This window comes from Sphaerodactylus townsendi, linkage group LG12, assembly GCF_021028975.2.
Source record: "Sphaerodactylus townsendi isolate TG3544 linkage group LG12, MPM_Stown_v2.3, whole genome shotgun sequence".
In the NCBI taxonomy this organism is placed as follows: domain Eukaryota; kingdom Metazoa; phylum Chordata; class Lepidosauria; order Squamata; family Sphaerodactylidae; genus Sphaerodactylus; species Sphaerodactylus townsendi.
The window spans coordinates 53,498,170-53,523,008 of record NC_059436.1 but is presented as its reverse complement, the minus strand read 5'-3'; the positions used below and the strand labels follow the sequence as shown (position 1 = coordinate 53,523,008).

Genomic DNA, 24,839 nt, shown 5'->3' with positions numbered 1-24,839 from the left:
TGGGTTTTGTAGGAATTTTATTATTGCTGGAAAGGAGTTTACTATTTTTTATTTTTTTTTTGGTAATCCATCCTGAGTGTTGTAAAGGGCGGGGAATTAATCTAAACAGATGGATAAATAAACCATACAGTAAACACAGTGGTGGGGTCCAAACATTTTAGTCACAGGTTCCCCTGGTGGTGGGATTCAAATTGTGGCATAGCGCCAATGGGGCTGGGTGGGGCACGACAAGGGTGTGGCTGGGCATTCCGGGGGCGGGGCATTCCTGGGCGGGGCTGTGGCAAGGACGCAGCCGCTACGCCGGTCCTTGGGCGGGAAACGAATGCACGCAGGCGCAGGCTGCCACGCATGCCGGTGCACCTCCTGCTAGACTGCTTCAAGTTCTGCGCACTACTGCTGAGAGCAGGGGCGTAACTAAGGCAAAAATCACGTGGCAAAATCACCAATTCGTAACCCCCTCTCAGCACACACAAATAATTAGTAACCTACTCTCGGGAACCTGTGAGAACCTGCTGGATCCCACCTCTGAGTAAACACAACACAGATTCAAGTATGTGATGACTAAAGGCCAAGAAAGCTCTCCGATACTGCTGCTCTCATCCTAGCTTATTTCGGACGGCTGGGCAACCGGACATCTCCCCACATGCTTCATTAGGGCAACTGCGTGGTTTCATTGTCAGTCAGTGTTGCGTGGCATGACTTTCACCCCAAAACAGCTGGCCACATCCAAAGCTGCACATGATTAGCTGGCAACAAGGTTCCCCCAGAGATGTACCCCTGGAAACGGTGCCTGTTCAAGGAGCACAGCTATCATTAGGATGCACACTCGGATGCACACGCTCTCCCCCCACCTGGCGTGATCACATCAGAAGGAGGGATTCTGGGCCCGGTTGCCTTGGCAACAACAGCGTGTTCGCTCCCCCTCCCGTCCTCTTGCAAACCGTGTGCAACATTTCATAACGGGGTGCAGATCACTCAAAGGGGGTCGTATGCTAATTTTGGAAAGGGAGAAAGTGTTCATGCAACACCCCCCCCCCCCCTCCGCTCAGCTCTCAGCTCTCAGCTCTAATTCCCCCATCCTTTTTGTCTGCTTGTCAAATCCTGCCAAGGAGGAGGTTTAATTCAAAGCAAAGCTGACACGGCCCGGAAGGATTACAGACCATCCTTGACAGCTTGGCAAGCGAGCCTCCGAAGCAGCCAGCGGCCCCCTGGGGGCTAGCAAATTCAGATCCAGCAAGCTTGACAGGAGCTTTACTGGCACCACCCGCAGGTGATTTACAGCTAGCACTGCAGGTTGGCACCATCCGCTCCTCTCCAGGATGCAGGGGGGCACTTAGGGAAGAGAAGGCCGGGGGAGGGCGAACCCAGCTGCATCCTTGCCGCAATGGGACTGCATCCTTGCCACAGCCCCACCCAGGAATGCCCCGCCCCTGGAATGCCCGGCCACGCCCCCATCGTGCCCCGCCCAGCCGCACTGGCGCTACGCCACTGTTTGAATCCCACCACCATGGGAACCTGTTACTAAAATTTTTGGATCCCACAACTGGCAGTGAGTCTGTGGGTGGAGACACAGGCCTCCCAGATCTCTGGCTTTGTGTGTGTGTGTGTGCGTGTGCGTGTGCGTGTGCGTGTGCGTGTGCGTGTGCGTGTGCGTGTGTGAGGGGCTACCAGATTGGTGGGAACAGCCAAGGTGGAGCCCGGAAAAAGCCACAAGTGGCCATGCCTGAATCTGGAGCTCCCAGCTCTGAGCTGGAAGCTGCAATGGTGGGAGACCGTGGGCCACGCTGAGGACAGAACATCTCTTGGTTTGGGAAGACACCAGGCCCCGCCCAACAAGAGGCTTCATTGTGGGGGAGGAAAATGCTGTCTGGTCACAGCCAACTTGTGGCAACTCTGAAAGATTTTCCAGGCAAGAGATGTTCACAGGTTTGCCATTGGCTGCTTCTAAGTTGTGACCCTAGCTGCTTCTAAGTCCGTGGTGGCGAACCTATGGCACTCCAGATGTTCATGGACTACAATTCCCATCAGCCCCTGCCAGCATGGCCATGAATACCTGGAGTGCCATAGGTTCGCCACCAGTGACCTAAGTTGTGACCCTGTGCCATTGGCTGCTTCTAAGTTGTGACCCTGGCTGCTTCTACGTCCGTGGTGGCGAACCTATGGCACTCCAGATGTTCATGGACTACAATTCCCATCAGCCCCTGCCAGCATGGCCATGAATACCTGGAGTGCCACAGGTTCGCCACCACTGTCCTAAGTTGTGACCCTGTGCCATTGGCTGCTTCTAAGTTGTGACCCTGGCTGCTTCTACATCTGTGGTGGCAAACCTATGGCACTCCAGATGTTCATGGACTACAATTCCCATCACCCCCTGCCAGCATGGCCATGAACACCTGGAGTGCCATTGACCCCTGTGCCATTGGCTGCTTCTAAGCTGTGACCCTGGATTTCTTTGGTCATCTCCTTACAGTCAGCCAGTGATAACACCAGATTTATTTATTTATTTGCACACCCTCATAAGGGTGGTTTACAAGGCACAAAGATTAAAATGCATCCAGTGCAGGCGTGGAATCGAGGTGCAGATCATGGCTACAACCAGGGGAGAGGAAGAGAAAAGAACAAGAGAACAAACAGGGCAGGAGGAAGGGAGCCGGGAGACCAGCTCTGCTGGAATATTACCGCTGCTGTCTTGAATAACTGGCCTGGTGGAAGACCTCTGTCTTACAGGCCCTGCAGAACTGTAGCAAGTCCTGCAGGGCTCCGATCTCATTTGCCACAGTGTTCTACCACAAATATTACACCCATGCGTACTCCAACTCACTAGGTGAGTATCATTTTAACATTATCTTACTATCACAAATATACAAAAAATGTTTAGTAAGTACACCGTGAGGTATGGCTATAAAACCTCTAGATTAGGTTTTTATTTCGGCAGTCCTTTGTCAAGCCAATCTGAAATGTACAAATATAAGTGTCAATTAAGAAGAAGAAGAAGAAGAAGAAGAAGAAGAAGAAGAAGAAGAAGAAGAAGAAGAAGAAGAAGAAGAAGAAGAAGAAGAAGAAGAAGAAGAAGAAGAAGAAATAAAGAAGAAGAAGAAGAAGAAGAAGAAGAAGAAGAAGAAGAGGAGGAGGAGGAGGGAGGGAGGGAGGAGTTAGGTGGGGCTGAGAGAGCTCCGAGAAGCTGTGACTAGCCCAAGGTCACCCAGCTGGCGTGTGTGGGAGTGTACAGGCTAATCTGAATTCCCCAGATAAGCCTCCACAGCTCAGGTGGCAGAGCTGGGAATCAAACCCGGTTCCTCCAGATTAGATACATGAGCTCTTAACCTCCTACGCCACTGCTGCTCCTTTCATTAATCCTTTCATTTTCATATAATTAAAGAAAAACCCAAAGAACCAGGAAAATACCAGTCACCACAGGTCATTTCAAATGTCACCATTGCATAGTGTGTAAATATGCATGGGAATGTAAGGAGATTAGCTTCCCAGACAGCGGGTGGTTCAAAACATTGAAGCATTTTTCCACATGCAGAACAAAGAATGTGATATATATATGAATCAAGTGTGAAAATGCAACTCTGTTGTATATAGGGGAAACATCTAGGGAAATAATGCGCGTCGGGGAATTTCTTTGGAACATCTATCAAGAATACGCTTTACAAAGTACAAGGAGCTCCCTCTGGTGGACCACTCTTTGGCAAACCACTACCACTCACCTTGAATCCCTGGAAATCTCTACAGTATTGTAGGAAACAGTTGCTACAGGGGATTGTTCAATGGACATAAGAAGAAAATTAAAACAAAGAGAGACAAGGCTGATTTTTGAATTAGGAACAACAACCCCACAAGGACTCAATTCTGGAATTGACTACTCAGTTTTTCTGTAATTACTGCTGGTATCACAGTTGGGAACAATTAACCAGTATATACTGTGGAAACTTCCTTGTATTGTGCTCTCACATGAGATCCTGATATCCAGAGAGAAGGACTATTTAGTAAGTGTACTTATATAATTGGAAAGGTATTTGATTACTTTTGTAACAGCTTAGAACAAATATATTTTGAATTTATTCCTCATCTTTTTCTTTCTTCTCCCCTTTTGTTTGCTCTTATAGAAGAAGAGCCATTCAAGTGAAACTTGAAATTCAGTTTGGAAACTATCTAGGTGAATTTTTACAATGAAAAATGTTGTATTATTATTTATATGAAAATTTAGGTTTAACAATGAATAATATGAATGTTTTATTTTTTATATAGTGTAAGAAAAAACAGTTGTGCTCCTAGAGGAGTAAGAAAAAGAATACTTTGAACAACAATTGTAAGTGCGTTGGGAGGGTTCTTTGGGTTTTTGTTTAATTATATGAAAATGAAAGGATTAATTGACACTTGTATTTGTACATTTCAGATTGGCTTGAAAAAGGACTGCCGAAATAAAAACCTAATCTAGAGGTTTTATAGCCATACCTCACGGTGTACTTACTGAACATTTTTTGTATATTTGTGATAGTAAGATAATGTTAAAATGATACTCACCTAGTGAGTTGGAGTACGCATGGGTGTAATATTTGTGACAGTACCTGTTGTACACCTGCCTAGATTATTACAGTGTTCTACCAGGCAGGAACCAGAGATTAAAATGCTCTGGCCCTGGTAGAGGACAGGTGGGCACTTTTCAGGCCAGGTACCACCAACAAGTTGTTATTCATGGAATGTAACACTCCTTTGGGGTGTATTAGGGGTTCCTGTAAGGAGCAGTGCGGCTGCATTTCGTACCAGTTGGAGTTGCTGGGTCAGTCTCAAGGGCGGATCAGTGTAGAGTGAGTTACAAAAGTCTAATCTGGGCTTGACTGTTGTGTGGGTCACTGTAGGTCAGGACGTTTCACAGAGGGGGTCAGCAACCTGGCCTGGCAGAGATGGAAAAATGCCAGTTTGGCCAACTGTGTGACTTGAGTCTCCGTTGACAAGGAGGCATCAAATATCACCCCCAAACTCTTGAAGATGTTAGTTGAATTTCATTAAGAGTTGGTAGGTGGCCGTTCCCACCCAAGTCTCCCTGACCCATCCACAGGATCTCCACCTTTGCTGGATAAAACCTTCAGTTGGCTCTCTTTCAGCCATTTCACCGTGACTTCCAAACAACTGATCTGGGGCGGTATCCGGCTATCACCAGATATAACTGGGTGTCATTGGCATACTGATGACACCCCAGTCCACGCAGTCAGACCAACTAAGCGAGGAACCACCAGTGGCGTATCTGCCTAGGGACAAGGCAGATATGCCACTGGTGGTTCCTCGGACGCCACTCTTCTGGTCACGTGGGGGGCTCAAAATCAGCCCCCCACGTGACCAGGAAGGCCTGCTGTCTCATCGTTTTCGCATGCCTCGACCCCGTCCAAGGCACACAAAAATGACGAGACAGCAGGACTTCCTGCTGCCTCCAAGCACCCTCAACCCCGCCCTGGACTCCTCCCTCCCTCCCTTCCCCCCTGCCAGCTGGGCTCCCAGCCGGCAGCCTGCAGTCTCTTCTGACCTCTCCTCCGGGCAGGCCTGAAGAGACTGCAGTCCCGGCCTTGGAGACCTTCTTTTATAAGCACTGAGGCTGGGGGGTGGGGCTTGGGGAGCAGGAAGGGGTGGGACTTCCTGCTCCCCAAGCCCCATCCCTGGCCTCAGTGCTTATAAAAGAAGGTCTCCAAGGCCGGGACTGCAGTCTCTTCTGGCCTTCAGGCTGCCGGCTGGGACTGCAGGTTGCCGGCTGGGAACCCTAAACCTTGCCCATGTCCATGTTCATGGTGACATGGGCGGGGTTGAGGGCAGTGGGGGCGGAGTTGGGGTGGGTGGGGCAGGGGCAGAGCCTGCGGGGCATCCTGGAGACAATTTGTCTCAGGGCGCCATTTACCCCTGACACACCTCTGGGAACCACAAACAGATGTCCTCTCTCCTAACACTACCCTCTGCCTCCGGCCCTGGAGAAAGGAGCACAGCTGCTTCAAGGCTGACCCCCAAATCCCAGCATTGGCAAGGCAGTGAGTCAAAACACTGTGATCAACTGTATCAAGCCCTGCTGTCAGATCCAGCGGCACCAGTAGCGCTGATCTACCTTGAGGGCAACTAGAGCCTTCTCCATCCTTTGACCAGGTCAAAAAATGGGTTGAAATGGATCCAATACCAATGCATCCTCCTTCTGCAGCCACTTTCTCAACTACCTTACCCAGGAACGCAAGATGGGACACTGGTCGGTAGTTGGATGGATCAAAAGGATCCAAGATTTTTTTAAATAATGGTTTTACCGCTGTCTCTTTTAACCACCCCATGGGAAAACCTCTGAGAGCCAGCATGGTGTAGTGGTTAAGAGCAGGTGCACTCTAATCTGGAGAACTGGGCTTGATTCTCCACTGTGCCACTTGAGCTGTGGAGGCTTATCTGGTGAACAAGATTAACTTGTGCACTCCAACACATGCCAGCTGGGTGACCTTGGGCTAGTCACATTTCTTCGGAGCTCTCTCAGCCCCACTCACCTCAAAAAGTGTTTGTTGGGGGGGAGGGAAAGGAGACTGTAAGCCCCTTTGAGTTTCCTTATAGGAGAGAAAGGGGGGGGTGAATTTAATCCAAACTCTTCTTCTCTAAAGACACAGACAAATTGATTATAACCCTCGTCAGGGGGGCCTGCACTTCATCCCTGCATGCTTTAACCAGCCAGGATGGGTATGGGTCAAAAATGCTGCTGCACATCACTATGACAATCCAGGTGCTCGGGAGCAACAGCCGCAGAAGGCCATTGCTTTCACATCCTGTATGTGAGCTCCCAAAGGCACCTGGTGGGCCACTGCGAGTAGCAGAGAGCTGGACTAGATGGACTCTGGTCTGATCCAGCTGGCTTGTTCTTATGTTCTTATGATTTTATGACTGCATTGCTTAAGAGAGTTCTGGTGCTGAGCATGGCCAGACCCGCGTAGCTCTCTGGGCAATCTCCCCGCATCACACCGTGCACTTCAGAGTCACTGACTAAAGCAGCAAACTGGTTTCCTGACTAGGCCATTTCTGAACCCCCTAGTTTACATCAAAGAATTCAGAGCAAGCCTTTATTGGCATAGACAGCAGTACAACAATAATAAAAACAGATTAAAAAGCATATACAATACAGGATATACATGTTAGGACGAAGGAAATCTACTGGCATTTAGTAATTTCCAGGAGAAAGTCTGCCACTGTCATACAGAGAGAAGGATCAGGGTTGTCCAACAAGTAGTGTAATCTAATTAAATCGGGGGAGATGGGGTAAATGTGTAAAGGAGTGAGATTCACATACTTGGATCTGATCTCCTTGAATCTGAGGCAGTGTAGTAATTGGTGGGCCAGAGATTCAACTGACCCGTTGTTACATGGGCACAATCTTTTAGCCTTTTCTTGCTTATTAAATCTGCCATATAACAAGGCAGAAGGCCTAACATTAAACCTGGCGAGCATTATGGCTCTCCTTTGAACAGGGTTTATTAAGCAATACAGGTAGTGTGCCAAGTGGCCCCGTTCAAATGGGAGAGTAGTTTACATCAAGCACCTCTGCACCTCCACAGAAAGCCACGCTCTTACCTCATGGAGGGGGTCCTTCCTCATATTGCGCCCTGCCAGGGGCTCGTCGTAAGGGAAGACGACAGAGTAGTTCTTGGCGTACGACTCGTGGCTGCGCTCTCGGAGCCAGAGGCTGTTCCCAGTGAGCGCGTGGTGGAACCTTCTGAGAGTCAAAGAGAACACCAAGAAAATCAGGGCAAGAATCACAATGGTTTGCTCGAAAGAGACACTCTACGGCAAATCAGTGGTGTCATGTAAACAGCAGCAGAGAGAGCACAGATTATCGGGGGCAAGTGGGGGGGGGCTGGGAGGGAGGCAACGGGGCAGTGACGGGGACTGCTCTATCAGCGACTCATATAACCGGCATGTGCCAAGTGCAAGTTTTGAGTCTGGCGGTTATGCAAGGTGGTGTTTTTTTCAACCCAGACTCTTTGACTGAGCTCTAATGATGACAGGCATGCTTATGAACACAGCCCTGCCATCTTGGATGCGAAGACACCACTGGAGTGATGAACCCATTAGAACAAAGGAATCTGTCGGCAGATTTTGATATAGAAGAGCTCCCCCCCCCCCCCGGCTGCTTGGGAACAGTTTGTTTCTTTCACAGAAGAACGGCAGGGAATTAAAATAAATTATGTTTTGAGTTCTGATGACATCGCTCTGCTCCTTCAGTTCCTTAAGAGGTAAGAGCTGTCTTTTCTTTCCGCGTGGAAAGACTAAGAGACACGTTGGAGTCACTGAACGAGGGTGGTTTGGAACACACACACACACACACACACACACACACCCCCGCTCACTTCAATCCATCATACCTTTTTATCTCCTGGGATGAGTTTTTTTTGGGGGGGAAGGGAGAAGCAACCCTGACATTTTCTGCATATTTCAATCTGTGCAAAAACCAGCTGCAGTCAGCACCAACTGGTTAACACCAGTTACATCACAGATACATCATACCTTCAAGAGCAGCTCTGCAACTTTTAAAAATATAATAATGAGACACAGTGATGTATAAAACAGCTGCGACTCAGAAAAGACAGCCCATCTACTTGGCATGCACAAGATCGCAAATGCAACCCTGGGTCTCTCCAGCAAAAAGGATCCAGCTGCCAGTGTGAGTAGACCACGTTAGCAGATTACTGCACAAAGAAGAAGAAGAAGAAGAAGAAGAAGAAGAAGAAGAAGAAGAAGAAGAAGAAGAAGAAGAAGAAGAAGAAGAAGAAGAAGAAGAAGAAGAAGAGGAGGAGGAGGAGTTTGGATTTATTTCCCCCCTTTCTCTCCTGCAGGAGACTCAAAGGGGCTGACAATCTCCTTGCCCTTCCCCCCTCACAACAAACACCCTGTGAGGTAGGTGGGGCTGAGAGAGCTCCGAGAAGCTGTGACTAGCCCAAGGTCACCCAGCTGGCGTGTGTGGGAGTGCACAGGCTAATCTGAATTCTCCAGATAAGCCTCCACAGCTCAAGCGGCAGAGCTGGGAATCAAACCCGGTTCCTCCAGATTAGATAAACGAGTTCTTAACCTCCTACGCCACTGCTGCTCACAAGCTCTTAACCTCCTATGCCACAGTGTCAACACACTGATTAAAAAGGGTAAAAGGTAAATGTTTATTAGGAACAACATTTTAGATAGGAAAGCTGAGAGACAGCGATAGACTGCAGCTACCTAGCTAGCTAGGGAAGGAGGGAGAGGAGACTTCTGAGAGGAAGGAGGAAATTAGACTTGAAATTATCAGTCCATGAACAGGCAGGAGGTGACGCAAAAGTACAGAAAGGTCTCCCACTTTACAGCCCTCTTTAGCTGACCGCTTACCAACTCCCTGCTGGGTCTTCTTCTCAGTTCCTTTGCACACAGACATTGCAACTTTCAATTGACAATTCCACTGTCAGGGGGATGTCATGTACGTGATTGAGATGTGTTCCCAATTCAATATAACTATTTGAGACAACAAATCAATGCTGCTAGAAAGATATATGTAACCAACCTGCTATATGTTACCACTGCCATCTGTGCATTCTTTCCCTGATCTTTACTTTATGGCTTCACACGCTTTGTAGACTAGGCTTCCACCAGTACCTCTGTCCCACGAGAAAAGAATTACATCTGCTATCTCGTAGGGCAGGAAGCCAGGTGGCTCTCTCTTGCTATGTGCCACCGACGTTGGGGCACCTCAGCTCCAAAGACTCTTGGGAAAAAGGGAGAGGGCTTCCAGCAGGGAATAAAGGCAACTGTGTATGCCAGTTTCATCAGGACTGGCTTTGTCAAGTATGGTGCGTCGACACCTCATCAATAAACGATGCTGATCAATACTTCAGAGTCTGGTTCTGGTGGGTTTTCCAGGCTGTGTGGCTGTGGTCTGGTGGATCTTGTTCCTAATGTTTCGCCTGCATCTGTGGCTGGCATCTTCAGAGGTGTATCAGAGAGGGAAGTCTGTTACACATTGTGTCTCTGTGATACACCTCTGAAGATGCCAGCCACAGATGCAGGCAAAACAAGATCCACCAGACCATGGCCGCACAGCCTGGAAAACCCACCACAACTGTGAAAGCCTTCAACAATACTTCAGATTCTGTTTATTGGCTTAAGGTTCTGAGACCTAACAACCGCCCTTGAAGGACCAATAGTCAAGATTCAATATAAAACAGCTTCATGTGTTCAAGTAAACATATATATCTATACCACTTATTTTTTAAATTTAAAAGGCAGCAGGGAGTCGGCAAAGGGAAGTGCAACTGACAACTGGATCAGTATCTGGATCGTGGATATGTTAATTTGCAAGGCCAGAGTAAGGCAGAGGTGTGGCTCACAGCAGACATGAAGAATCTATTGTCGAAGGCTTTCATGGCCGGAATCACTGGGGTGCTGTGTGGTTTCCGGGCTGTATGGCCGTGTTCTAGCAGCATTCTCTCCTGACGTTTCGCCTGCATCTGTGGCTGGCACCTTCAGAGGATCTGATAGTAGGAATGGAAAGCAAGTGGAGTATATATACTGTGAGGTCAAAAGGTGAGGCCCTCTGAATAGAGCAGCCTGGTATGTGAGTCACAAAGAAGTCTGTAGCCTGGGAGTAACAATGAAGATAGCAAGGTCAATAGGTGAATGCATCTGAATAGAAGTATCCTCAGAGGGCCTCACCTTTTGACCTCATAGTACAGTGATGGCGAACCTTTTTGAGACCGAGTGCCCAAATTGCAATCCAAACCCCACTTATTTATCACAAAGTGCCAACCCGGCAATTTAACCTGAATGCTGAGGTTTTAGTTTAGAAAAAACTGGTTGGCTCCCTCTTCCTCTTCCCTACCCGCTTGAGCAGGGGCCAGCCTGCTCAAGCCTCCCGCAAGTCCTGCGCGCACCACTCTGTGCCTCTCTAGCATCTCTGCCTCCTCTGCGCCCCCCCAGGCAGCAGCCACCTGGAGCACAAGCACCAGGCCCGCCAGCCGAGTCTTCCCTGCTCATCGCAGTGCACGCATGTCATGCTCAGTGGCCCAGGCCAGCCTAGATGTGTGTGTGTGGGGGGTTGATTTTCTGCCCCCCCACATGACGAACTCTGTGTGCGCGTGCCCACAGAGAGGGCTCCGAGTGCCACCTCTGGCACCCGTGCCATAGGTTCGCCATCACTGTCATAGTATATACACTCCACTTGCTTTCCATTCCTACTATCAGATCCTCTGAAGATGCCAGCCACAGATGCAGGCGAAACGTCAGGAGAGAATGCTGCTAGAACACGGCCAGACAGCCCGGAAACCACACAGCATCCCATGCAGAATCTGCTATGAAGTACAGTGGGTGGAAGTTTTTCCCTGGGAAGCCGCCAAACACCAGGGGCTCAAACATGAAATCGAAGATATTGTTGGTCCCCAGCCTTTTTATTAGAGTACTGAGCCCCTGAAACACGTGCAAGCAATTTTTAAAAATTATGACCCTATTTCAGGAAGAACAGATGAAACAGCCTTTTCAAATGCCAACCCCATGAAAATCAGAGGTAAGAAGTCAAGGGCATTTGTTTTTACATTTCCACACAGTGTCCCCAGACTAAAATATAAATTAACACACAAAGGATTTTAAGTGTGGCTGAAAAACTTTTTCTGCCTATGCAATAGGAAAAACTCTCTCGAGGAACTTGCTTGTTCAGCAACATGTTTTTGCTGGAATGATGAATGGAGAGCTCAGGTGTCCTTCTGCTTGCCAAAGGGGTTTCCTCCTGCATTTTTCAGTTCTGGCAAGCAGGAAAGTTGGTCTCCAAGGTGGGGGGCGCGGTGCCCCAGGCACGGGGACAGGGTGTGGAGGCAACGGGGAGGGAACATGGAGCAGACGTTCCGGGGCAGGCGGCACTGCAGCAGGGCACGTGCACGCCCTGGGCACAGTTCTCCTTCGTTCTGCCCCTGACGTGACCAGCTGGCGTACGTCTGGGGCAGTGATTCTCAACGTTCCTAATGCCATGACCCTTTAATACAGTTCCTCATGTTGTGGTGACTCCCAATCCTAACAGTTATCCATTTTACAGATGGAGAACACTGATGCAGAGAGTCTTAGGCGACCCCTGTGAAAGGGTCGTTCGACCCCCAAAGAGGTCACGACCCACAGGTTGAGAACCGCTGGTCCGGGGACATGTGTCCCCACGTGTCCCCACGAGCTCTCCGCCTCTGTCGTAAGGTAGGACAGCTGCCAGGGCCCAAGGCCAACTACCTAGGGCTGCCAAGGTACTGGCAGGTACAAACTGGTTGTGGTGGGTTTTCCAGGCTGTGTGGCCGTGTGATACACCTCTGAAGATGCCAGCCACAGAGGCAGGTGAAACGTTAGGAACAAGATCCACCAGACCACGGCCACACAGCCCGGAAAGCCCACCACAACCAGTTGAATCCGGCCGTGAAAGCCTTCGACAATACATTGGGGGTACAAAGTTTATGGGGCTCGAGTCAGGTGGTGAGCCCTTGAAGCCAGCGTCATGTTGCATACAGCCAGATGCCATTCCAATGATTTTTCCTTTTGACACAGTTCTGACTGCAGCCACAGGAGCGCCCAGAAGTCTGAGCACAGTAAGAAACACTTTTCAACCATCAGCTAGACCAGTGGTGGCGAACCTATGGCACGGGTGCCAGAGGTGGCACTCAGAGCCCTCTCTGTGGGCACGCGTGCACAGAGTTCGTCATGTTATAATAGTGTAATTATTTTCAGGGAGATTATTAGCATTAAACCTAAGACCTAGTTTTGGGGAAGCAGTGTAGGTAACCCTGTTAAGCGCTGTTAAACCCCACTGATTTTCATGGGAAGAACGAAAGCTGTGTAAGCTCGGTTGCTGGCAGTGGGGTTTGCTTCTGAGTAAACCCTCCTAGGGTCATGATTCACCCGTTCGAAGCATTGCACAGTTGCTTCAAAGCAAAGCCACCGACTGCCACCAACCGTTTTCCCTAAAGTAAACCTCAGCATTCAGGTTAAATTGCCGTGTGGGCCCTTTGCGATAAATAAGTGGGTTTTGGGTTGCAGTTTGGGCACTCGGTCTCGAAAAGGTTCGCCATCACTGAGCTAGACTCACCTTCCTGCAAGAGTGAAGCAAAGCAGGATGTAGTGTATTGCAGCAAGATAAGAACACTTTCCCTGTCTTTTCCTTAATTCCTCTTCCCCTTTTTCCATTCTGCTCTCATTCATTTCTCTCTCCCTCCACCTAATTTTTTCTGTGACTCTCCCCCACCCATTTATTTTAAAGGCTTGGTATCAACTCCTTCTCCTTCACATCCTGCTTAGCACCAGACTGTACTTAGCAATGGTACAGCAGCAAGCCTTTGTTAATATTATGAACAGAAGTGGGGGAAACGGCAATATTTCCCCATGATTTAGTCAAGTAATAAAAGGATGCTTCTCTCCTTCACCTTTGTCCAGGGGCCCGTGGTGGCTCTTGACAGCCAGGCCTCTACAAGCCCCACACATTCCTTCACCTTCACCCCCCCCCCCCGGTGCTCTTCCCCTCTCTGCTCCTGAGCACTCCACCATAACCACCTGTGCTGACCATGCCACCCAGTGCCATCAAGAAAGGGCAGGTGGTCCACAATGGCCCTTCTGGCTACCCACCCCACTGCACAAGTTCAAGAAAAGGGCTGTGGCAATTGGCAGTGAGCATGAACGGTGGGAGGGGCACAGGCTGGAGGGAATGTGGGTGGTGGGTGGGATGGAAAAGAAAAGAAGTGGATATAAAGCAGTGGTGGCGAACCTTTTGCACTCCAGATGTTATGGACTACAATTCCCATCAGCCCCTGCCAGCATGGCCAATTGGCCATGCTGCCCCCCCCCCCCCCACCCCCCCCCCCCCCCCCCCCCCTCCCCCCCCCCCCCCCCCCCCCCCCACCCCCCCCCCCCCCCACCCCCCCCCCCCCCCACCCCCCCCCCCCCCCACCCCCCCCCCCCCCCACCCCCCCCCCCCCCCACCCCCCCCCCCCCCCACCCCCCCCCCCCCCCACCCCCCCCCCCCCCCACCCCCCCCCCCCCCCACCCCCCCCCCCCCCCACCCCCCCCCCCCCCCACCCCCCCCCCCCCCCACCCCCCCCCCCCCCCACCCCCCCCCCCCCCCACCCCCCCCCCCCCCCACCCCCCCCCCCCCCCACCCCCCCCCCCCCCCACCCCCCCCCCCCCCCACCCCCCCCCCCCCCCACCCCCCCCCCCCCCCACCCCCCCCCCCCCCCACCCCCCCCCCCCCCCACCCCCCCCCCCCCCCACCCCCCCCCCCCCCCACCCCCCCCCCCCCCCACCCCCCCCCCCCCCCACCCCCCCCCCCCCCCACCCCCCCCCCCCCCCACCCCCCCCCCCCCCCACCCCCCCCCCCCCCCACCCCCCCCCCCCCCCACCCCCCCCCCCCCCCACCCCCCCCCCCCCCCACCCCCCCCCCCCCCCACCCCCCCCCCCCCCCACCCCCCCCCCCCCCCACCCCCCCCCCCCCCCACCCCCCCCCCCCCCCACCCCCCCCCCCCCCCACCCCCCCCCCCCCCCACCCCCCCCCCCCCCCACCCCCCCCCCCCCCCACCCCCCCCCCCCCCCACCCCCCCCCCCCCCCACCCCCCCCCCCCCCCACCCCCCCCCCCCCCCACCCCCCCCCCCCCCCACCCCCCCCCCCCCCCACCCCCCCCCCCCCCCACCCCCCCCCCCCCCCACCCCCCCCCCCCCCCACCCCCCCCCCCCCCCACCCCCCCCCCCCCCCACCCCCCCCCCCCCCCACCCCCCCCCCCCCCCACCCCCCCCCCCCCCCACCCCCCCCCCCCCCCACCCCCCCCCCCCCCCACCCCCCCCCCCCCCCACCCCCCCCCCCCCCCACCCCCCCCCCCCCCCACCCCCCCCCCCCCCCACCCCCCCCCCCCCCCACCCCCCCCCCCCCCCACCCCCCCCCCCCCCCACCCCCCCCCCCCCCCACCCCCCCCCCCCCCCACCCCCCCCCCCCCCCACCCCCCCCCCCCCCCACCCCCCCCCCCCCCCACCCCCCCCCCCCCCCACCCCCCCCCCCCCCCACCCCCCCCCCCCCCCACCCCCCCCCCCCCCCACCCCCCCCCCCCCCCACCCCCCCCCCCCCCCACCCCCCCCCCCCCCCACCCCCCCCCCCCCCCACCCCCCCCCCCCCCCACCCCCCCCCCCCCCCACCCCCCCCCCCCCCCACCCCCCCCCCCCCCCACCCCCCCCCCCCCCCACCCCCCCCCCCCCCCACCCCCCCCCCCCCCCACCCCCCCCCCCCCCCACCCCCCCCCCCCCCCACCCCCCCCCCCCCCCACCCCCCCCCCCCCCCACCCCCCCCCCCCCCCACCCCCCCCCCCCCCCACCCCCCCCCCCCCCCACCCCCCCCCCCCCCCACCCCCCCCCCCCCCCACCCCCCCCCCCCCCCACCCCCCCCCCCCCCCACCCCCCCCCCCCCCCACCCCCCCCCCCCCCCACCCCCCCCCCCCCCCACCCCCCCCCCCCCCCACCCCCCCCCCCCCCCACCCCCCCCCCCCCCCACCCCCCCCCCCCCCCACCCCCCCCCCCCCCCACCCCCCCCCCCCCCCACCCCCCCCCCCCCCCACCCCCCCCCCCCCCCACCCCCCCCCCCCCCCACCCCCCCCCCCCCCCACCCCCCCCCCCCCCCACCCCCCCCCCCCCCCACCCCCCCCCCCCCCCACCCCCCCCCCCCCCCACCCCCCCCCCCCCCCACCCCCCCCCCCCCCCACCCCCCCCCCCCCCCACCCCCCCCCCCCCCCACCCCCCCCCCCCCCCACCCCCCCCCCCCCCCACCCCCCCCCCCCCCCACCCCCCCCCCCCCCCACCCCCCCCCCCCCCCACCCCCCCCCCCCCCCACCCCCCCCCCCCCCCACCCCCCCCCCCCCCCACCCCCCCCCCCCCCCACCCCCCCCCCCCCCCACCCCCCCCCCCCCCCACCCCCCCCCCCCCCCACCCCCCCCCCCCCCCACCCCCCCCCCCCCCCACCCCCCCCCCCCCCCACCCCCCCCCCCCCCCACCCCCCCCCCCCCCCACCCCCCCCCCCCCCCACCCCCCCCCCCCCCCACCCCCCCCCCCCCCCACCCCCCCCCCCCCCCACCCCCCCCCCCCCCCACCCCCCCCCCCCCCCACCCCCCCCCCCCCCCACCCCCCCCCCCCCCCACCCCCCCCCCCCCCCACCCCCCCCCCCCCCCACCCCCCCCCCCCCCCACCCCCCCCCCCCCCCACCCCCCCCCCCCCCCACCCCCCCCCCCCCCCACCCCCCCCCCCCCCCACCCCCCCCCCCCCCCACCCCCCCCCCCCCCCACCCCCCCCCCCCCCCACCCCCCCCCCCCCCCACCCCCCCCCCCCCCCACCCCCCCCCCCCCCCACCCCCCCCCCCCCCCACCCCCCCCCCCCCCCACCCCCCCCCCCCCCCACCCCCCCCCCCCCCCACCCCCCCCCCCCCCCACCCCCCCCCCCCCCCACCCCCCCCCCCCCCCACCCCCCCCCCCCCCCACCCCCCCCCCCCCCCACCCCCCCCCCCCCCCACCCCCCCCCCCCCCCACCCCCCCCCCCCCCCACCCCCCCCCCCCCCCACCCCCCCCCCCCCCCACCCCCCCCCCCCCCCACCCCCCCCCCCCCCCACCCCCCCCCCCCCCCACCCCCCCCCCCCCCCACCCCCCCCCCCCCCCACCCCCCCCCCCCCCCACCCCCCCCCCCCCCCACCCCCCCCCCCCCCCACCCCCCCCCCCCCCCACCCCCCCCCCCCCCCACCCCCCCCCCCCCCCACCCCCCCCCCCCCCCACCCCCCCCCCCCCCCACCCCCCCCCCCCCCCACCCCCCCCCCCCCCCACCCCCCCCCCCCCCCACCCCCCCCCCCCCCCACCCCCCCCCCCCCCCACCCCCCCCCCCCCCCACCCCCCCCCCCCCCCACCCCCCCCCCCCCCCACCCCCCCCCCCCCCCACCCCCCCCCCCCCCCACCCCCCCCCCCCCCCACCCCCCCCCCCCCCCACCCCCCCCCCCCCCCACCCCCCCCCCCCCCCACCCCCCCCCCCCCCCACCCCCCCCCCCCCCCACCCCCCCCCCCCCCCACCCCCCCCCCCCCCCACCCCCCCCCCCCCCCACCCCCCCCCCCCCCCACCCCCCCCCCCCCCCACCCCCCCCCCCCCCCACCCCCCCCCCCCCCCACCCCCCCCCCCCCCCACCCCCCCCCCCCCCCACCCCCCCCCCCCCCCACCCCCCCCCCCCCCCACCCCCCCCCCCCCCCACCCCCCCCCCCCCCCACCCCCCCCCCCCCCCACCCCCCCCCCCCCCCACCCCCCCCCCCCCCCACCCCCCCCCCCCCCCACCCCCCCCCCCCCCCACCCCCCCCCCCCCCCACCCCCCCCCCCCCCCACCCCCCCCCCCCCCCACCCCCCCCCCCCCCCACCCCCCCCCCCCCCCACCCCCCCCCCCCCCCACCCCCCCCCCCCCCCACCCCCCCCCCCCCCCACCCCCCCCCCCCCCCACCCCCCCCCCCCCCCACCCCCCCCCCCCCCCACCCCCCCCCCCCCCCACCCCCCCCCCCCCCCACCCCCCCCCCCCCCCACCCCCCCCCCCCCCCACCCCCCCCCCCCCCCACCCCCCCCCCCCCCCACCCCCCCCCCCCCCCACCCCCCCCCCCCCCCACCCCCCCCCCCCCCCACCCCCCCCCCCCCCCACCCCCCCCCCCCCCCACCCCCCCCCCCCCCCACCCCCCCCCCCCCCCACCCCCCCCCCCCCCCACCCCCCCCCCCCCCCACCCCCCCCCCCCCCCACCCCCCCCCCCCCCCACCCCCCCCCCCCCCCACCCCCCCCCCCCCCCACCCCCCCCCCCCCCCACCCCCCCCCCCCCCCACCCCCCCCCCCCCCCACCCCCCCCCCCCCCCACCCCCCCCCCCCCCCACCCCCCCCCCCCCCCACCCCCCCCCCCCCCCACCCCCCCCCCCCCCCACCCCCCCCCCCCCCCACCCCCCCCCCCCCCCACCCCCCCCCCCCCCCACCCCCCCCCCCCCCCACCCCCCCCCCCCCCCACCCCCCCCCCCCCCCACCCCCCCCCCCCCCCACCCCCCCCCCCCCCCACCCCCCCCCCCCCCCACCCCCCCCCCCCCCCACCCCCCCCCCCCCCCACCCCCCCCCCCCCCCACCCCCCCCCCCCCCCACCCCCCCCCCCCCCCACCCCCCCCCCCCCCCACCCCCCCCCCCCCCCACCCCCCCCCCCCCCCACCCCCCCCCCCCCCCACCCCCCCCCCCCCCCACCCCCCCCCCCCCCCACCCCCCCCCCCCCCCACCCCCCCCCCCCCCCACCCCCCCCCCCCCCCACCCCCCCCCCCCCCCACCCCCCCCCCCCCCCACCCCCCCCCCCCCCCACCCCCCCCCCCCCCCACCCCCCCCCCCCCCCACCCCCCCCCCCCCCCACCCCCCCCCCCCCCCACCCCCCCCCCCCCCCACCCCCCCCCCCCCCCACCCCCCCCCCCCCCCACCCCCCCCCCCCCCCACCCCCCCCCCCCCCCACCCCCCCCCCCCCCCACCCCCCCCCCCCCCCACCCCCCCCCCCCCCCACCCCCCCCCCCCCCCACCCCCCCCCCCCCCCACCCCCCCCCCCCCCCACCCCCCCCCCCCCCCACCCCCCCCCCCCCCCACCCCCCCCCCCCCCCACCCCCCCCCCCCCCCACCCCCCCCCCCCCCCACCCCCCCCCCCCCCCACCCCCCCCCCCCCCCACCCCCCCCCCCCCCCACCCCCCCCCCCCCCCACCCCCCCCCCCCCCCACCCCCCCCCCCCCCCACCCCCCCCCCCCCCCACCCCCCCCCCCCCCCACCCCCCCCCCCCCCCACCCCCCCCCCCCCCCACCCCCCCCCCCCCCCACCCCCCCCCCCCCCCACCCCCCCCCCCCCCCACCCCCCCCCCCCCCCACCCCCCCCCCCCCCCACCCCCCCCCCCCCCCACCCCCCCCCCCCCCCACCCCCCCCCCCCCCCACCCCCCCCCCCCCCCACCCCCCCCCCCCCCCACCCCCCCCCCCCCCCACCCCCCCCCCCCCCCACCCCCCCCCCCCCCCACCCCCCCCCCCCCCCACCCCCCCCCCCCCCCACCCCCCCCCCCCCCCACCCCCCCCCCCCCCCACCCCCCCCCCCCCCCACCCCCCCCCCCCCCCACCCCCCCCCCCCCCCACCCCCCCCCCCCCCCACCCCCCCCCCCCCCCACCCCCCCCCCCCCCCACCCCCCCCCCCCCCCACCCCCCCCCCCCCCCACCCCCCCCCCCCCCCACCCCCCCCCCCCCCCACCCCCCCCCCCCCCCACCCCCCCCCCCCCCCACCCCCCCCCCCCCCCACCCCCCCCCCCCCCCACCCCCCCCCCCCCCCACCCCCCCCCCCCCCCACCCCCCCCCCCCCCCACCCCCCCCCCCCCCCACCCCCCCCCCCCCCCACCCCCCCCCCCCCCCACCCCCCCCCCCCCCCACCCCCCCCCCCCCCCACCCCCCCCCCCCCCCACCCCCCCCCCCCCCCACCCCCCCCCCCCCCCACCCCCCCCCCCCCCCACCCCCCCCCCCCCCCACCCCCCCCCCCCCCCACCCCCCCCCCCCCCCACCCCCCCCCCCCCCCACCCCCCCCCCCCCCCACCCCCCCCCCCCCCCACCCCCCCCCCCCCCCACCCCCCCCCCCCCCCACCCCCCCCCCCCCCCACCCCCCCCCCCCCCCACCCCCCCCCCCCCCCACCCCCCCCCCCCCCCACCCCCCCCCCCCCCCACCCCCCCCCCCCCCCACCCCCCCCCCCCCCCACCCCCCCCCCCCCCCACCCCCCCCCCCCCCCACCCCCCCCCCCCCCCACCCCCCCCCCCCCCCACCCCCCCCCCCCCCCACCCCCCCCCCCCCCCACCCCCCCCCCCCCCCACCCCCCCCCCCCCCCACCCCCCCCCCCCCCCACCCCCCCCCCCCCCCACCCCCCCCCCCCCCCACCCCCCCCCCCCCCCACCCCCCCCCCCCCCCACCCCCCCCCCCCCCCACCCCCCCCCCCCCCCACCCCCCCCCCCCCCCACCCCCCCCCCCCCCCACCCCCCCCCCCCCCCACCCCCCCCCCCCCCCACCCCCCCCCCCCCCCACCCCCCCCCCCCCCCACCCCCCCCCCCCCCCACCCCCCCCCCCCCCCACCCCCCCCCCCCCCCACCCCCCCCCCCCCCCACCCCCCCCCCCCCCCACCCCCCCCCCCCCCCACCCCCCCCCCCCCCCACCCCCCCCCCCCCCCACCCCCCCCCCCCCCCACCCCCCCCCCCCCCCACCCCCCCCCCCCCCCACCCCCCCCCCCCCCCACCCCCCCCCCCCCCCACCCCCCCCCCCCCCCACCCCCCCCCCCCCCCACCCCCCCCCCCCCCCACCCCCCCCCCCCCCCACCCCCCCCCCCCCCCACCCCCCCCCCCCCCCACCCCCCCCCCCCCCCACCCCCCCCCCCCCCCACCCCCCCCCCCCCCCACCCCCCCCCCCCCCCACCCCCCCCCCCCCCCACCCCCCCCCCCCCCCACCCCCCCCCCCCCCCACCCCCCCCCCCCCCCACCCCCCCCCCCCCCCACCCCCCCCCCCCCCCACCCCCCCCCCCCCCCACCCCCCCCCCCCCCCACCCCCCCCCCCCCCCACCCCCCCCCCCCCCCACCCCCCCCCCCCCCCACCCCCCCCCCCCCCCACCCCCCCCCCCCCCCACCCCCCCCCCCCCCCACCCCCCCCCCCCCCCACCCCCCCCCCCCCCCACCCCCCCCCCCCCCCACCCCCCCCCCCCCCCACCCCCCCCCCCCCCCACCCCCCCCCCCCCCCACCCCCCCCCCCCCCCACCCCCCCCCCCCCCCACCCCCCCCCCCCCCCACCCCCCCCCCCCCCCACCCCCCCCCCCCCCCACCCCCCCCCCCCCCCACCCCCCCCCCCCCCCACCCCCCCCCCCCCCCACCCCCCCCCCCCCCCACCCCCCCCCCCCCCCACCCCCCCCCCCCCCCACCCCCCCCCCCCCCCACCCCCCCCCCCCCCCACCCCCCCCCCCCCCCACCCCCCCCCCCCCCCACCCCCCCCCCCCCCCACCCCCCCCCCCCCCCACCCCCCCCCCCCCCCACCCCCCCCCCCCCCCACCCCCCCCCCCCCCCACCCCCCCCCCCCCCCACCCCCCCCCCCCCCCACCCCCCCCCCCCCCCACCCCCCCCCCCCCCCACCCCCCCCCCCCCCCACCCCCCCCCCCCCCCACCCCCCCCCCCCCCCACCCCCCCCCCCCCCCACCCCCCCCCCCCCCCACCCCCCCCCCCCCCCACCCCCCCCCCCCCCCACCCCCCCCCCCCCCCACCCCCCCCCCCCCCCACCCCCCCCCCCCCCCACCCCCCCCCCCCCCCACCCCCCCCCCCCCCCACCCCCCCCCCCCCCCACCCCCCCCCCCCCCCACCCCCCCCCCCCCCCACCCCCCCCCCCCCCCACCCCCCCCCCCCCCCACCCCCCCCCCCCCCCACCCCCCCCCCCCCCCACCCCCCCCCCCCCCCACCCCCCCCCCCCCCCACCCCCCCCCCCCCCCACCCCCCCCCCCCCCCACCCCCCCCCCCCCCCACCCCCCCCCCCCCCCACCCCCCCCCCCCCCCACCCCCCCCCCCCCCCACCCCCCCCCCCCCCCACCCCCCCCCCCCCCCACCCCCCCCCCCCCCCACCCCCCCCCCCCCCCACCCCCCCCCCCCCCCACCCCCCCCCCCCCCCACCCCCCCCCCCCCCCACCCCCCCCCCCCCCCACCCCCCCCCCCCCCCACCCCCCCCCCCCCCCACCCCCCCCCCCCCCCACCCCCCCCCCCCCCCACCCCCCCCCCCCCCCACCCCCCCCCCCCCCCACCCCCCCCCCCCCCCACCCCCCCCCCCCCCCACCCCCCCCCCCCCCCACCCCCCCCCCCCCCCACCCCCCCCCCCCCCCACCCCCCCCCCCCCCCACCCCCCCCCCCCCCCACCCCCCCCCCCCCCCACCCCCCCCCCCCCCCACCCCCCCCCCCCCCCACCCCCCCCCCCCCCCACCCCCCCCCCCCCCCACCCCCCCCCCCCCCCACCCCCCCCCCCCCCCACCCCCCCCCCCCCCCACCCCCCCCCCCCCCCACCCCCCCCCCCCCCCACCCCCCCCCCCCCCCACCCCCCCCCCCCCCCACCCCCCCCCCCCCCCACCCCCCCCCCCCCCCACCCCCCCCCCCCCCCACCCCCCCCCCCCCCCACCCCCCCCCCCCCCCACCCCCCCCCCCCCCCACCCCCCCCCCCCCCCACCCCCCCCCCCCCCCACCCCCCCCCCCCCCCACCCCCCCCCCCCCCCACCCCCCCCCCCCCCCACCCCCCCCCCCCCCCACCCCCCCCCCCCCCCACCCCCCCCCCCCCCCACCCCCCCCCCCCCCCACCCCCCCCCCCCCCCACCCCCCCCCCCCCCCACCCCCCCCCCCCCCCACCCCCCCCCCCCCCCACCCCCCCCCCCCCCCACCCCCCCCCCCCCCCACCCCCCCCCCCCCCCACCCCCCCCCCCCCCCACCCCCCCCCCCCCCCACCCCCCCCCCCCCCCACCCCCCCCCCCCCCCACCCCCCCCCCCCCCCACCCCCCCCCCCCCCCACCCCCCCCCCCCCCCACCCCCCCCCCCCCCCACCCCCCCCCCCCCCCACCCCCCCCCCCCCCCACCCCCCCCCCCCCCCACCCCCCCCCCCCCCCACCCCCCCCCCCCCCCACCCCCCCCCCCCCCCACCCCCCCCCCCCCCCACCCCCCCCCCCCCCCACCCCCCCCCCCCCCCACCCCCCCCCCCCCCCACCCCCCCCCCCCCCCACCCCCCCCCCCCCCCACCCCCCCCCCCCCCCACCCCCCCCCCCCCCCACCCCCCCCCCCCCCCACCCCCCCCCCCCCCCACCCCCCCCCCCCCCCACCCCCCCCCCCCCCCACCCCCCCCCCCCCCCACCCCCCCCCCCCCCCACCCCCCCCCCCCCCCACCCCCCCCCCCCCCCACCCCCCCCCCCCCCCACCCCCCCCCCCCCCCACCCCCCCCCCCCCCCACCCCCCCCCCCCCCCACCCCCCCCCCCCCCCACCCCCCCCCCCCCCCACCCCCCCCCCCCCCCACCCCCCCCCCCCCCCACCCCCCCCCCCCCCCACCCCCCCCCCCCCCCACCCCCCCCCCCCCCCACCCCCCCCCCCCCCCACCCCCCCCCCCCCCCACCCCCCCCCCCCCCCACCCCCCCCCCCCCCCACCCCCCCCCCCCCCCACCCCCCCCCCCCCCCACCCCCCCCCCCCCCCACCCCCCCCCCCCCCCACCCCCCCCCCCCCCCACCCCCCCCCCCCCCCACCCCCCCCCCCCCCCACCCCCCCCCCCCCCCACCCCCCCCCCCCCCCACCCCCCCCCCCCCCCACCCCCCCCCCCCCCCACCCCCCCCCCCCCCCACCCCCCCCCCCCCCCACCCCCCCCCCCCCCCACCCCCCCCCCCCCCCACCCCCCCCCCCCCCCACCCCCCCCCCCCCCCACCCCCCCCCCCCCCCACCCCCCCCCCCCCCCACCCCCCCCCCCCCCCACCCCCCCCCCCCCCCACCCCCCCCCCCCCCCACCCCCCCCCCCCCCCACCCCCCCCCCCCCCCACCCCCCCCCCCCCCCACCCCCCCCCCCCCCCACCCCCCCCCCCCCCCACCCCCCCCCCCCCCCACCCCCCCCCCCCCCCACCCCCCCCCCCCCCCACCCCCCCCCCCCCCCACCCCCCCCCCCCCCCACCCCCCCCCCCCCCCACCCCCCCCCCCCCCCACCCCCCCCCCCCCCCACCCCCCCCCCCCCCCACCCCCCCCCCCCCCCACCCCCCCCCCCCCCCACCCCCCCCCCCCCCCACCCCCCCCCCCCCCCACCCCCCCCCCCCCCCACCCCCCCCCCCCCCCACCCCCCCCCCCCCCCACCCCCCCCCCCCCCCACCCCCCCCCCCCCCCACCCCCCCCCCCCCCCACCCCCCCCCCCCCCCACCCCCCCCCCCCCCCACCCCCCCCCCCCCCCACCCCCCCCCCCCCCCACCCCCCCCCCCCCCCACCCCCCCCCCCCCCCACCCCCCCCCCCCCCCACCCCCCCCCCCCCCCACCCCCCCCCCCCCCCACCCCCCCCCCCCCCCACCCCCCCCCCCCCCCACCCCCCCCCCCCCCCACCCCCCCCCCCCCCCACCCCCCCCCCCCCCCACCCCCCCCCCCCCCCACCCCCCCCCCCCCCCACCCCCCCCCCCCCCCACCCCCCCCCCCCCCCACCCCCCCCCCCCCCCACCCCCCCCCCCCCCCACCCCCCCCCCCCCCCACCCCCCCCCCCCCCCACCCCCCCCCCCCCCCACCCCCCCCCCCCCCCACCCCCCCCCCCCCCCACCCCCCCCCCCCCCCACCCCCCCCCCCCCCCACCCCCCCCCCCCCCCACCCCCCCCCCCCCCCACCCCCCCCCCCCCCCACCCCCCCCCCCCCCCACCCCCCCCCCCCCCCACCCCCCCCCCCCCCCACCCCCCCCCCCCCCCACCCCCCCCCCCCCCCACCCCCCCCCCCCCCCACCCCCCCCCCCCCCCACCCCCCCCCCCCCCCACCCCCCCCCCCCCCCACCCCCCCCCCCCCCCACCCCCCCCCCCCCCCACCCCCCCCCCCCCCCACCCCCCCCCCCCCCCACCCCCCCCCCCCCCCACCCCCCCCCCCCCCCACCCCCCCCCCCCCCCACCCCCCCCCCCCCCCACCCCCCCCCCCCCCCACCCCCCCCCCCCCCCACCCCCCCCCCCCCCCACCCCCCCCCCCCCCCACCCCCCCCCCCCCCCACCCCCCCCCCCCCCCACCCCCCCCCCCCCCCACCCCCCCCCCCCCCCACC

The 24,839-nt window shown here is 68.9% G+C and overlaps 1 protein-coding gene across 1 annotated transcript in view; it reads right to left on the bottom strand.

The window, feature by feature from the left end:
* SARDH (sarcosine dehydrogenase) overlaps window positions 1–24,839 on the bottom strand; it is a 121,780-nt gene that overhangs the window by 56,214 nt on the left and 40,727 nt on the right. Inside the window, exon 10 of the mRNA XM_048512185.1 lies at window positions 7,585–7,794. Coding sequence (XP_048368142.1) covers window positions 7,585–7,794 — 210 coding nt within the window. The remainder of the gene's footprint in view (window positions 1–7,584; window positions 7,795–24,839) is intronic.